We start from the raw sequence: 13,522 nt of genomic DNA on the forward strand, positions 1-13,522 counted from the left end.
ACTTCGGGCATATTTGACAACTAGTTTTTGGTTCTTTTGCCTATTGACGGATCAATGAACAAAGCCAAGTTCCTTAGGAAGAATAAACGAAGATAGCAGTATCCCTTTACTATACTATACGCTATATAGATGATGTCCTTTCTATAGATAATTTAATGTTTGTTGAACGTTAGATGCTTTGTATACTGTTTTTTTCCTTTGGTACTTTTTATTTTTGACATACCGTTGTCTTTTTACTTTCGATATATGAGTTTGAATAACCTTTTTGTATATTTCTTCTGTCTTGTATATGATCCTTTAAAACATAAGTCATGGTATGAATGTCAATGAGACAGCTATCCATCAGAATCCATATGATGTAAGTAACTAAAGGTCATATGTATAGGTCAACAATGAGTAAAATAATACCGTATAGCAGTTTTCAAAACCGAAATGACAAGAAAAAAAACAGTTAAAAATTTAAGAAAAACTGAACCGATTTATTTCGGCACTATGCTGTGTGTCAGAAATTATTCTGTGTCAATAAAAATCTTTTTCAGGAATGTTTCTTCTATTTTGTTGAAAAGAAATTTTTGCGATTTTGTTCTCTTTAATTTTTCAAAGAAACAAGATTCTTTACTGTGAATTGTGTTAAAAAATAAAGATGTAAGAGTCTTAAAATATAAGTTCTGTTCTATTGGACTCTCTCCAAAATACATATCCAGGAAGTTGGACTTTCCAAATAGATTTTTTTTTAACTTCCAGGTAACCTGATTCCTGGTATATTTTATCAGAGAACAGTTATATTTCATAGTAGTGTTGCATTGGTCCGTATCTAGCAAAAAGATTTACAACTCTTCTTACTTACAAGTTCTATTGGAATATTTTAAAGACAGAGAAAAACCATATCCATGTGAATTGATAAATCTGATTTTGGGAATAAGCTATCATTAGACAAACTTTTTGATAGTGAAAATGTTGTGATTTTATAACACATAAATTGATCAACTTTCAGTTATGTGAAATTTACATTGTTCGGAGTTTTTAAAGTGTCAACGCCTCTTGGCACCAGTACAAACTTATCACTGTTGTATTTAAACAGATCGACAAATTATCGCAGTCAGTAGAAGAATCACTTTCATCAAAGGATTTAAATTACTTGATAACTGTATATTACCTACATATATATCATATAGTAATATATAACAGATAGGAAGGGGAAATTGCATCGTTAAAAATTTGTTCAGTTGGATATTGAGACCCAAATATGAATTTAGTAGCGTTTTTCGTTTTCATTGGAGTGAATTTTCGTGTAATTTTTGCCAATTTTCTAGGCGGAACTGTGAGTTGGGAACCAATAGGCTTACCACCAAGCACTCAGGTAAATTCTAAATGAAAGCGTTAAAAGGATGAGTTTGGTGTTCAATTATGCTATATTCCCTATATTATTTCGTTTTAAGTATCATTGACAGCGGGTTTTGAAAATAAAATTTGCCATGGTAAGAATTGAAAGCAATTTATTTTACTGAAGACAAGGTAGAAATAAATCTTCTCGGACTCCAAATTAGCCAGTTCAATGTTGGAAACTATTGCGTAGAAAACAAAAAACAGATGTAAACAATTACTGGTCAAAGTGTTATTTTTGTCCAGAAATTTTCTATATTTTTCAACGACAAAAAATAACGAATAGGTAACGAAAAGGGAAAAGGGAATAGGTAACGCATAGGCAACGAATAGGGAATAGGGAATAGGTAACAAATAGGTAACGAATAGGGAATAGGGAATAAGTAACCAACTTGACGTCCATGACAAAAAAATCATAACAAATTACCATGATCGCTGAAATGAAGTGAAAAAAATGAATACGAAATTAGGAATAAATAAACAATTAAGACTCATAGTCATACAATTCCGCGATTTTCAACGCCTGGTTTATAAAAAAAAAATCAAATTCGAATGCTTTCACAATATATTATCACGTATAATTTATAGCAATAAATGTAGGTGGTAATTCTAATGTGGATGCACTTTATTTATAATATTTTTGATTAATCTAAACCGGTAAAAACACAATTGAATATTAATTAAGTCAGGACATTAAAATAGCTATAGAAATATACTGATGAACTATAGAATTCGATTTTCTTTCTGTCTGCTTTATTAGGTAAACCTCCATGGACGTTATGGATTCCAGTTCAGTAACGGTCCTGGTTGTGGTGACACAATTCCTGTTGGTTCGTTTGCTGGTGGTTTGGTCGGTGGTAATAGTCTAGCCTGTACACAAGGATGTACACCCTCACATAACATCTCTATGGGAGATCTCAATTATTATTGTGCATCTTTTTTAAAGAATGATTGGGAGCAAGGTGACGAATTCATCAGTCATCCATTTCCATCGTCTGGAAAGTTCATAGTGTCGTGAGTACTTTTTCAATTTTTTTTCTTACAGATGTGATTGGTGATCATACCACAAATGCTTTGTTCTTATATGTATAGACTATTCCTATAATATATGCCTTCGATGGTATGTATCGTTGGCTTTCAGCGTTTCGTATAGGGTAATTTATTTTTTACAACCAATGCTTTTCCACGAATATTTGTGGTTCATCGTTCATAGAAAAGAATATAGATTATCGTGGTTCAGTATTGATTGTATTTAAAAAATCCAATAAAAAAGTTGAAAGCAAACGATATGGCACTACGTAGGCTTATGATATAGGACTAATTTAAACACACGACACTAAAGTATGAAAAAGAACTAGTTAAGAAATTTAAACAGCTATGAATATAGTCGAAGTAGTATCCACGAATGCATTATCCACGACCACCAGAAAATTGATGTACTATTTCTTAACAAACGATAACATCTCTGTATAAACGTTAAATGACTGTAAATAAACTCATTATAGATACCAGGATCAATATTTTATATTTACGCCAGACGCGCATTTCGTCTACAAAAGACTCATCAGTGACGCTCGAATCCAAATAGTTAAAAAGGCCAAATAAACTTAAAAGTACGAAGTTCGAGAGCATTAAGGACCAAAATTCCTAAAAGTATTGCCAAATACAGCTAAGGTAATCTATGCTAGAGGTAGAAAAGCCTTAGCATTTCAAAATTCAAAATTTTGTAAACAGTTAATTTATAAATATATCAATCTTACAGAAAATAGTTAACTTTCTGTTTTTACCGAAGGTACTTAATTAGATATGGTAAAGTTTTCAAAATTAAGTTTATATTGTTTATTATTTTCATCATTCTTTAGATATACTGGGAGTCCTTGGATTCACCACGACTACAGAACAGCAGGAAATGTTTACTTCCAAACAACTATTGATCTCAGAGTAAGAAGTGACACAAAGCGACCAAATTCTTCTCCAGTTACATCCTCCTTACCTCAGTATCAGTGAGTACAATGATTCTTGTCATTAAACTGATAAGATCGTATCCATAAGGTTATACTTATCTTATGACATTTGGGATTTTCTTACATGCAATTGTTCATATCACACTATAATCTAAATAACTTCTATAACTGTTGACGTTTTTTTTTTGCCATTAATTCCTATTTCTGTTGAAAACGGTAACTATGGTTTAGGATATTTTATACCAGATTGCTTTTTAATTGTATATATATATACATATCATAATAGTCTGTGTGAAAATATTTGGCTTAATGCCGCAATGGTCATTTAGTCGACTGAAATGGACCACCCAGACACTTTCCGAATTAAATCCGGAGGAATACATTATTTTACATGAATTTATACAATACCTCACCAATAGTTTCCATTAAAGTACCATCGGTATTCTAACTTGGCCGTGGAAACTATTTCAGTTATAACGTGTGCCAATTCATCTGTAGTAAAAACATTTGCTAAATTATCTTTATTTGAAATTGAGATGGGAAATGGGGGATTTGTCAAAGAGACAACAACCCTACCATAGAACAAACTACAGCAGAAGGTCACCAATAGGTCTTCAACGCAGCGAGAAACTCCCGCACTCGTTTGCATTTTCATTTGAATGTTCATCCAACATATTCCATTGACATGAACACCTCATTGTTATACTGTCTATGTTTGACCCAAGTTGATTCATACTTTACAAAATTTATAAAAAATAATGTTTGAAACCGTGATATCTTTCAGGAGATCTTCTGAAAATGTTTTGAAATATAAAAAAAAAATGAAACCGTTTTCCTGGGGGAAAAATTAAGATTTATGATATATACAAAGTCTTCAGAGACTTAAAACCCAATAAAATCGGTATTGTTCGTTTGGCAGTCATAAGATATTTAAAGTCGCTTGTTCCCAGCAACTTGGCATTTTAATATATGATATGGTCCAGATCTTATGTTTCTTTTAAAAGTTTACATACGCGAATTTGATCTTGGTTAATTAAATTTCTTAATTGCAAAAGCTTTTAAACTGTGAGATGTGTTTACATTTCTTTTAGGTAAAATAAAAAAAGTCATATATAAATGTTAAGGGCCGAAACGATTTCATGAAATGAAATCTATAAGCTGAAATACATGCATATTGCAGAAGTTTTATTATCTTGGGTTTAGTGTTTAATCTGGGTATTGCATTTGTTCAAAAACCCTATCAAACATGCACCGTCTGTAATAAAAAAAAAGTTTGCTCTTTTTAAGAATGGTCTTATTTTATGTCAAAAAAACTGTCCAAAATTATAAATTATTCATAAGTCCACCAAGAGGAAATCTTGCATTATTGTTGCTTTAATATTTTATGGTCAAAATGTTATCAACAAATTGCACCACTGTATTTACAACAGACTAAACTAGTCTTAAATCTAATACTCAGTAGTACTGCTTGATCCAGTTTTCCTCTCTAAGAGTTACGGAGGAATCAAATCTTTTGTTTGACTTGACGTGCAAATATTTGTTAATAGATCTGCCACCTGAGGTATGGGTTTTTGTGAAATGACAATTTTACAAACCGACTTATTTGATTAGCTAGAGTTAAAATTCTTCAGTCGTCAGTTGAATTGTAAAGCGTGTATATTATATATGCAGACATTGTTTGTTTGTTTCGATTGAAAATAAAACGATCAGAACCTTGGTTCGATTTATAATTTGTTGTATTTTTTTCTACGCGGTACGTGTCTCTATCATTTTAATAATCATTGTAACATTACTTCATTAGGAAGTAGAAAAAGACAAAACATAATATATAAGTCTAATACAATAATTCTTCAACGAAGTATTAAAATAAGCTGTCAATATAAATAATACACAATAATATATATTTATATATTAGCTTGTAGTATGAAAATTAGGAGATAAGGTATATAAATGCAACAGAAGTTTACCGCTGTTCAATAATCATAAATCGAATATTTCGGTTAAGCAAAAACAATATTTCCGGGTCTCAAACTAAAACCGATGGAAACACATCAACTATAAGAGGAAAACAACGGAACAACAGAAACACTTGCTACAAAAACAACGCTAACATACATAGAAACGGACTATTTGATAACAACTGTATGATAGGCATTGAAACTATTCTCCATTGAATACAAATGAAGTGCATTTTAGCAATCATAGGCAAATGTACGGCCTTCAACAATGAGAAACCCCATACCATATAGTCGGCTATAAAAGACCCCCACGTAAAAAATATGAAACAACTAACGGCCTTATTTGTAATAAAACAAATTGCGAAATACATGTCTCGAATGAATGCATGTGCAGATGACAATATTTTGGTTATTTTAGAATACCATTTGACTGTATTACCAGTATACAGCTTCCAGTATATGACCCCGATGGAGATGTTACCTCTTGTCGATGGTCTGCTGGTGTGGAGTGTGGTGGCGTTTGCAATGGGTTACCTGAATCAAAACTAGATTCAGTAAGTTATGATTTACATGTATCAATAAATATTGAATATTAACGTGTTTATTATCAATCATAACTTTCTGCTTAGTTAAACAATAATTACTTCAAAGATCATTAAAGATATTTTTTATAATAACTTTTTGTACATTTACTATAAATTTGATAGAGAAACAAAGTATCACACGAAACGCCAAAAAATTTCAAAGTACTTAGGTTGGTATTCAATAATTAGTTGATTATGTCGGTTCAGCAAGGAAACAAGAACTCACAGATGGTTGTATTTCAGTAAAAGATTCGAATTGTGAAATGATGAAATAACAGTTTATAAATTTTATGGTTATTGGGTTTACCAGGAACGGCCTAACCCAGAGCCCAGAAATTTTTTTAAACCAAATGGTGTAAAACTTTAGTACTTACTGCTTTGACCAATGGTACAGACAAAGAATTACTTGTACTGTAGCCAAATCCAATATCGCCAAGCGAAAAACAAAAAATATACAAACATTTTTGTTATAAGTCATGTCAGTGCCGCAGTATTGACTTCTGAGCTGAGGGTACTCGGGGGAACTATCAATGCACAAACAGCGGTATCAAGTATTGTATTTTTTATTAAACATTTTTGAGGAATATGAAGATTTATATGCATTCTATCTTAACATGCGTTTTCTCTTCTTATGTTTTTAGCAAAGGTGTATTTTAACAATACAACCAAAGACTGTTACAGGATTTATCCACAATGGAACCTACATAGTCACCCTGACCGTCGAAGATTCTCCACACACCACAATCACAGTTGGTTCTAGTACTGTTAACCCAAATACGGCACTGAGTCAGGTACCACTACAGGTAGGTGTCTAAATGAGATCCACACTCCAAATCTGTATAACAAGTAAAATCTCAAAAATACTGAACTCCAAAGAAAATTCAAAAAGGGAAGTCCCTAATTAAACGGCAAAATCAAAAGTTCAACACACATCAAACGAACAGTCATATTGATGACTTGATACATGCACTTTCTTATTTAGAAAATGGTGGATTTAACCTGGAAATTATACATTATACCCTTATCATAAAGTTGGTTGTTTAAATAAAATGTTGTATGTGATCTGCTGTGTTTTTCTTTTCAGTTTGTGGTAAAGACAGTGAAAATTTCAACAACATGTTCTGATATTCCACAAATAACAAAACCGACTCCGTCAAATGGACAAGTGTTTATTGTCCCTACAGGAGAAACATTCAAACAGAAAATATACGCAAAGTTTAATTCGCCAGCTGTTAGGTAAGGTTGTCACTGAAGCAAGTGTCATTGCATTGGTTACGTTGATATGATGTCTGTATTATTTGGTGACTTAGTTAGTGACTGTTGATATATTTGTACTTTCATATCAGGAAAATATTACCTCGGCGGGTTAGAAGTGGTAACGAATTCAATGGCAAAGGGTTGTAACATCAGGGAATACTCACTTTGTTCCGGGCTGTTATGAAATGATAACATGGCATACAATTGTTGCTGATTGACCATGTCTGCAATGTTTTAATCCACAATATGCTGATGGATTTATATCTCCATATAGTTTCTATTCATCTTGAATCTTTCTCATTTCTCACATATAACGTGTAGTTCAGATTCAGATTTTTCGATGGAATTTAAAATTGATTTTAACGAATTTTTACAATGAATGAAACTTTGATACTTTATTTCAGGATTCAGAATATTATAACTTCGGTACCATATGGGACATCAAATACTCCATTACAGAATGAAGGTGACCAGGTATATAGCACAGAGTTTTCATGGACACCTTTACCCATTCAATACTCTACAAACATCATATGTTTTCAGGCCGTTGACGATAGAGGGTAAGTGCCACTATATTGCATTAAAAATTGTCTCAGTAAAATGGTCGCGTAAACTTTTTACCCACACCGACATTTTTAGCAGTAAGTGTATAGAGAGTGGTCATGTTTCTTTGTAACCGACTTCCTGGCGTTTTTGGAAACTTAAACTGCTTATTGTGTCCGCAAATTGGGTTACATTTCAGAGAAGGCAGTAAATGAAATGCCTCGGTCTAAGATTCAAAATTGTGTGTTTGTGGGCATGTTCCAAAGTCAGAAAATTAGTGATGAAAATTATTACACCTCTCTTTATTGTATGCGCTCTCCGTCATGATTTTCATTTTAGATATAGATTAAAAATCATTTAAATTTTTTGCTCAGTCTTTACTGAGTGTTCTGTGTGGTGTTTTTTTTTTAGAGATATTTAGAGAGAAGAAAGATACCAAACGGACATTGACAATCAAAGTATGACTGTTGTTTGTTGTTTTCATTTTTTTTGCCATGACATCGATTGTCATCGGTTTCAACTTTATGAGATTCAGAGGAGGCAGTAAATAAACTTAAGACTCTCTATAAATGTATATTCAAAAAATGCTAATTTCCTTTTATTTTATTTTAACAGATTGTACAGCGAACAACATTGCTTCACACTTCTAACAGGAGGTATGTTATTTTGCACATCTTTGTAATATAATTTGATACTGATTGATATATCATAACTTATGCCATACATTCCTCAAATAGTCCGTCGATAAGGTTAAAATCACTTCAGGTTTTATGTCATGTTTTGTCAGGTTTGCTTATTTTTCTCTTCGTGTATTTAAAAATCAAACATAATTGATCATTTCTGATAAAGAATAATACGAAAAAAAAAACCAATTTGAACAAGTTCATTAAGTGTTTACTCTTAAATTATACGAACAGATGTGTGAATGAGACATCAAACTTAAATGCTGTAAGAAGAAAATGCTAAATTTCATCCAAATCATAGCTTTTTACCATATAAACTTATAGTGCAAGCTCACTGATATACCGTATCATCATTTCAGTGGAGGACCCGTGCACAGCAAACCCGTGTGAACATGGCGGTTCGTGTCAAGTGCAGTTAGACAGCTTTGTGTGCGCATGTACACCGCAATATGAAGGGAGAAACTGTTCAATAGGTATACCATTACTTGTAAATTGTGCTTATTTTAAAATATATTAACGTATTTAAATGTCGGAAAAAAGTAAAATCACAAAAATACTGAACTCAGAGGAAAATCAATTTGGAAAGTCCATAATCACATGGCAAAATAAAAAAAAAAAAACGCATCAAAAACGAATGGACAAGAACTGTCATATTCCTGACTTGGTACAGGCATTTTCAAATGTAGAAAATGGTGGATTAAACCTGGTTCTATAGCGCTAACCCTCTCACTTTAATAACAGTCTCATCAAATTCCGCTACATTTACATGATGCATTAAATAAACAGTCACAATGAATAAAATAGAACTGTGTCATTGAAATCAAAATATAAAGAACTGTGTCATTGAAATCAATAGAATTGAAGAGATGCCATTCAAATATTCTTTAATTAGTTTAAACATATTTCTTTATAGTGGATTGGGAAACAAGTTGTTGCAACTTATATAAATCCCTTTTCACTTTGTGGGTGCGAGTGCTGCTTTGTAGCGGCATTAGCCTGCTCTTTTTCGAAATCTACAAGGGTGTCTTTTACGTGCAAGAGATATGGCTCTCTCTTAATAATATTCTTAAATTGGTTCTGCTATAACGGATATAGTGTGATGTATTACGGCAACTAGTTTTACGAACATCAGAACTATAAAGGTTAGTGTTTTTCCATCATAAAACACAAAAATATGTGTTTTTAAAGTAAAGTTATTGCTTAAAATACGTCTTCTAATATGCTCTTCATTTATTTATCGTATATTTCAATAATACCTCAGACATGTCCAATGAAAAAATAGTTCATGCAACTTGACATTTTCAGATATAAATGATTGCTTAAGTTCTCCTTGCAAAAATGGTGGCACATGTTGGGACCAAGTCGGTGGATATAAATGTTTCTGTCCAATTGGTTTTATGGGGGACGAATGCCTAGGTGAGTATCTCTAACTTTGATTTCCTATGAAATACTGGTTTTATGTCAGCATGTGCAATAATTTCGTAAAGTTGGAATACTTATTCTGAAATAGCTTACTAGTATTACAATACAGGATTCACTAGTATGCTGCTTGACTGATTGCCGAATACTTTTCAATTATACCGTTGCACAGATAAAAATATATGCATCAATTCTAGCTGTATAAAATAAATAAATTGCAACTGCTAATTAGCAACAAAACTAAATGTTAAGCACAAGATGTTAAATCGCGGAAAATCATCCTTTACACAATGCAAACAACTAATGTGTATGGTACTCTTACTTGCAGCAATTGATTATTGTGCCTCCTCTCCTTGTCAGAATTTCGGAACCTGCACAACAACAAATACTAGTTATACATGCACGTGTGGTCCTGGATACTCTGGTCATAACTGCAATATAGGTAAGAAAATATTTAAAAAAAAGAGTAATTACGTTGTTTCAAGATACTAATAAATCTATGTTTGAGAATAGAATGTATATTAGAAGTTTAACAAAACTAATAACAAAAGTATGTAAAGTTACACACAGATTTTGTGTCCAATTTAATATAGATACATGTATACATTGATTCACAGATTTGGACGAGTGTGCCAGCAGCCCGTGTGAGAACGGCGGAACATGTACAGATATGGTTGGTGATTTCTTCTGCGAATGTCCTATTGAATACAAAGGCAAAAACTGCAGCACTCGTAAGTATCTCACTGACTTATTTTTGTTTATATCTGACAATCCTTTGAATTCACTCGAATTCTTATTATGGATTAATGCAAAAAAAGTATTGGTCGCATTGGAAATGTCCATTTTTGACCATTAAAGCCCCGAAACCGTGAATTAGTTGTCAAGAAAACTAAACATTGATATAATTTAGTAGCAAAGTATCAGTTAATATATAAAGATAATTATGTTCACGGTAGCTCAAATTATATACATCATGCTTTTAAACCATAAATCCATTCATGCTTGAAAAAACAAGAATATTTCAGTCTAGCAACGACAATGGGTGTAGCCTCCTTTCATCCTAGTGTAGGTTTTCATTACTTGTAAACAGCAGTAAATGCATTTCTTTTTGTCTTTTCCTTTACAGCACATGATTTTTGTAATCCAAACCCGTGTGCTAACAATGGTGTATGTACAAACTACAAAGATAGTTACAGATGTTCCTGTCCGAGTGGGTACATAGGTCTGGATTGTGAAATCTATCAGCCTGAGGTAATATGAATACTATTGACAATTAGCTATCTTCAAGTTACAAGTATGCATCAACATTTCAAAATTGATTTCTATATTTAAGATCATTTCATCTCCATTTTAAAGCACCCCAAGTGTCGACTGCGGTATAAAAAATATGGTACTAGTAATTCCTAGACTTTTACCGTTCGCTAGTAAAACCCCTTCCGTAAATGGGAGAACGTTTTGGCTTTGTGGGATGGATAAATACGTACCCACGTCCGATCAAAAGACATTCTCGGCACTGACTTTTTTAAAATTCCCTGTCCATATTTTCAAATGTGTTCTTGATAAACTATTATTTTTGTATCTATTTTTAACAGAGTTGTGGTGTTGATGATGACAATCACTGTATGTGTTTACTGAATGGCCGTCGTGTAAAGTTACCATTCCCACAACCCAAGGCAGAAGGGTTTTCAGCAGATGATTTAATAGCTGGTGTTGTTGGAATACCTATAGGAATAGCTACAGGTTTACTTATGTGTGTTCTCTGGCATAAACTTATCAGACCAAGATGTTTTAATAGAAGTGACGGGTATGTTATATTTTAAACCAAACTTGTTGGTCATATTAAAATTGAGAATGGAAATAGGGAATGTGTCAAAGAGACAACAACCCGACTATAGAAAAAACAACAGCAGAAGGTCACAAACAGGTCTCCAATGTAACGAGAATTTCCGCACCCGGAGGCGTCCTTCAACTGCTCCCTAAACAAATATATACTAGTTCAGTGATAAAGAACGCCATAGTAGTTTCCAAATTGTACATAAGCAGTGTATATTAAGTGCGAATCAAGCTAGTTCATTTTCACTATCATATGCGAGAGTATGTCTATTGTAGAATAAAGGATCACGGGAAAACTGGTTTTGTTTACGTTTCGAAAATACCAAAATATATGATTTGAAGGAAAGTTTCAACATATTTTCATTGTGATATGTCTTTTTAATGTACAAAAACATCATTAAAGTTCAAATAAGTGTCATAATATAGCATATCGATTATTGAAAGCGATTCATTTTAACTATAAATGCGATGACTTATCACTATCAGTGCATTTTCTGATGTAGAATTTTCGAAGATGCGAGGAATTTTTAATGTAGATTTATGTGATAAATGGACTTGCAAAAAATGAAAAAAACTTAATTGATGACTTTTAAATTTAGTATTTATGATATTTTCAAATTGAAATACAAACTCCTCATTCATTCTTCGTTAAATATATAGCTGTTCAAACTTGCAACAAAACGCTTCTTAAAATGTCATATTGTATTCGTAAAAGTACGTTTTTCCTTAATTAATATAATACTTATTTTTATAATGCACTTGAATGATAACGTAAAACTGACTGATGATAAATGCTCAGTATATAAGATAACTTGTTTAACCAGTGGAACATATTTCACCGATAAAGAACTTATTTTACCAGGTGAGGAACAAATCTAAAAAAAAAAAAGATCTTTTTTCACCAGGTAAGGAACAAATCTCACAAATCCGGAACTAATTTCACTATGTAAGGAACATATTTCGCCAACCCGTTCACCAGGTTTTATAGAGAAAGAACAAATTATATAGAAGTTGTCTGCATTTTTGTATCTCCCAGAACATACTTTCTGTGATATTCGTTCCACTGGAATTTTGTCACAGGAACAAATTTTGGCTCACTCTATCAGCTCGGGACAAGTCAAACTTCGCCAGTATTCCTCACAGACAATCCTTATAGCATGTATAATGCAAAAGGACAACGTCATTTAAGACTCATGGGTGGACTTCGGTTGGATTGTTGTCTCTTTGACATATTTCCCGTTTCCATTCTCTATTTTTTTTAATTCGTCGTATTCTGAAAACGATCATTTGAACTGTAATATAGGTAAAGCTCTCAAACATGAACTAAAACTACTGGTTGACCATTAAATCGGTCGACCGACTATCTGAGTAACAAGTTATGCAAAATTATAGAAAAGTAGTGTGGTTTTTTATCCAATCGGTTTGAGCCATAGATAGCTATAAGATGTCATATATGACAATAAGACAACTCTCCATCCGAGTCACAATCTAAAAGTAGACCGTTATATGCCAAAATACAGTCTTCAACATGATCATACATGAAGTCTTGGCTCACACCGAACAGCAAGTTATAAAGGCGCCAGTGTAAAACCTTTCAAACGGGAAAACCAAATGTGTAATTTATATCAAGGTGTACATATTAGTTATGAAGTATGGAAATGAAAATTGAAAAATAAAACCAAGGATAAATTACGATTTATTAGAAATTAAATGGAATACATTTGAAATAAATGAATCAATTGAATTTATTAGTGTTAAATCAAACTTTCCTCCGCAAGTTAAACTTTATCAAATTCTTCTCTTACTACATATCTATTGTTTGTGCAAGTCGGCTAAATTAGGACTTTAAAATTATTATTTTTTAAAATACATAGTGAAAATGCACCGCATCCGCATAT

General features: G+C 32.4%; 1 protein-coding gene across 1 annotated transcript in view; it reads left to right on the top strand.

Moving 5' to 3' along the window:
* Positions 1–13,522, top strand: part of LOC134710922 (uncharacterized) — a 153,259-nt gene that overhangs the window by 138,353 nt on the left and 1,384 nt on the right. The window contains exons 94-106 of the mRNA XM_063571338.1: positions 2,144–2,397; positions 3,246–3,386; positions 5,724–5,859; positions 6,531–6,692; positions 6,974–7,125; positions 7,551–7,706; positions 8,305–8,345; positions 8,732–8,845; positions 9,678–9,788; positions 10,120–10,233; positions 10,409–10,522; positions 10,918–11,042; positions 11,384–11,595. Coding sequence (XP_063427408.1) covers positions 2,144–2,397; positions 3,246–3,386; positions 5,724–5,859; positions 6,531–6,692; positions 6,974–7,125; positions 7,551–7,706; positions 8,305–8,345; positions 8,732–8,845; positions 9,678–9,788; positions 10,120–10,233; positions 10,409–10,522; positions 10,918–11,042; positions 11,384–11,595 — 1,832 coding nt within the window. The remainder of the gene's footprint in view (positions 1–2,143; positions 2,398–3,245; positions 3,387–5,723; positions 5,860–6,530; positions 6,693–6,973; positions 7,126–7,550; positions 7,707–8,304; positions 8,346–8,731; positions 8,846–9,677; positions 9,789–10,119; positions 10,234–10,408; positions 10,523–10,917; positions 11,043–11,383; positions 11,596–13,522) is intronic.

The sequence above is a fragment of the Mytilus trossulus genome, chromosome 3 (genome assembly GCF_036588685.1).
Source record: "Mytilus trossulus isolate FHL-02 chromosome 3, PNRI_Mtr1.1.1.hap1, whole genome shotgun sequence".
Taxonomy (NCBI): Eukaryota; Metazoa; Mollusca; class Bivalvia; order Mytilida; family Mytilidae; genus Mytilus; species Mytilus trossulus.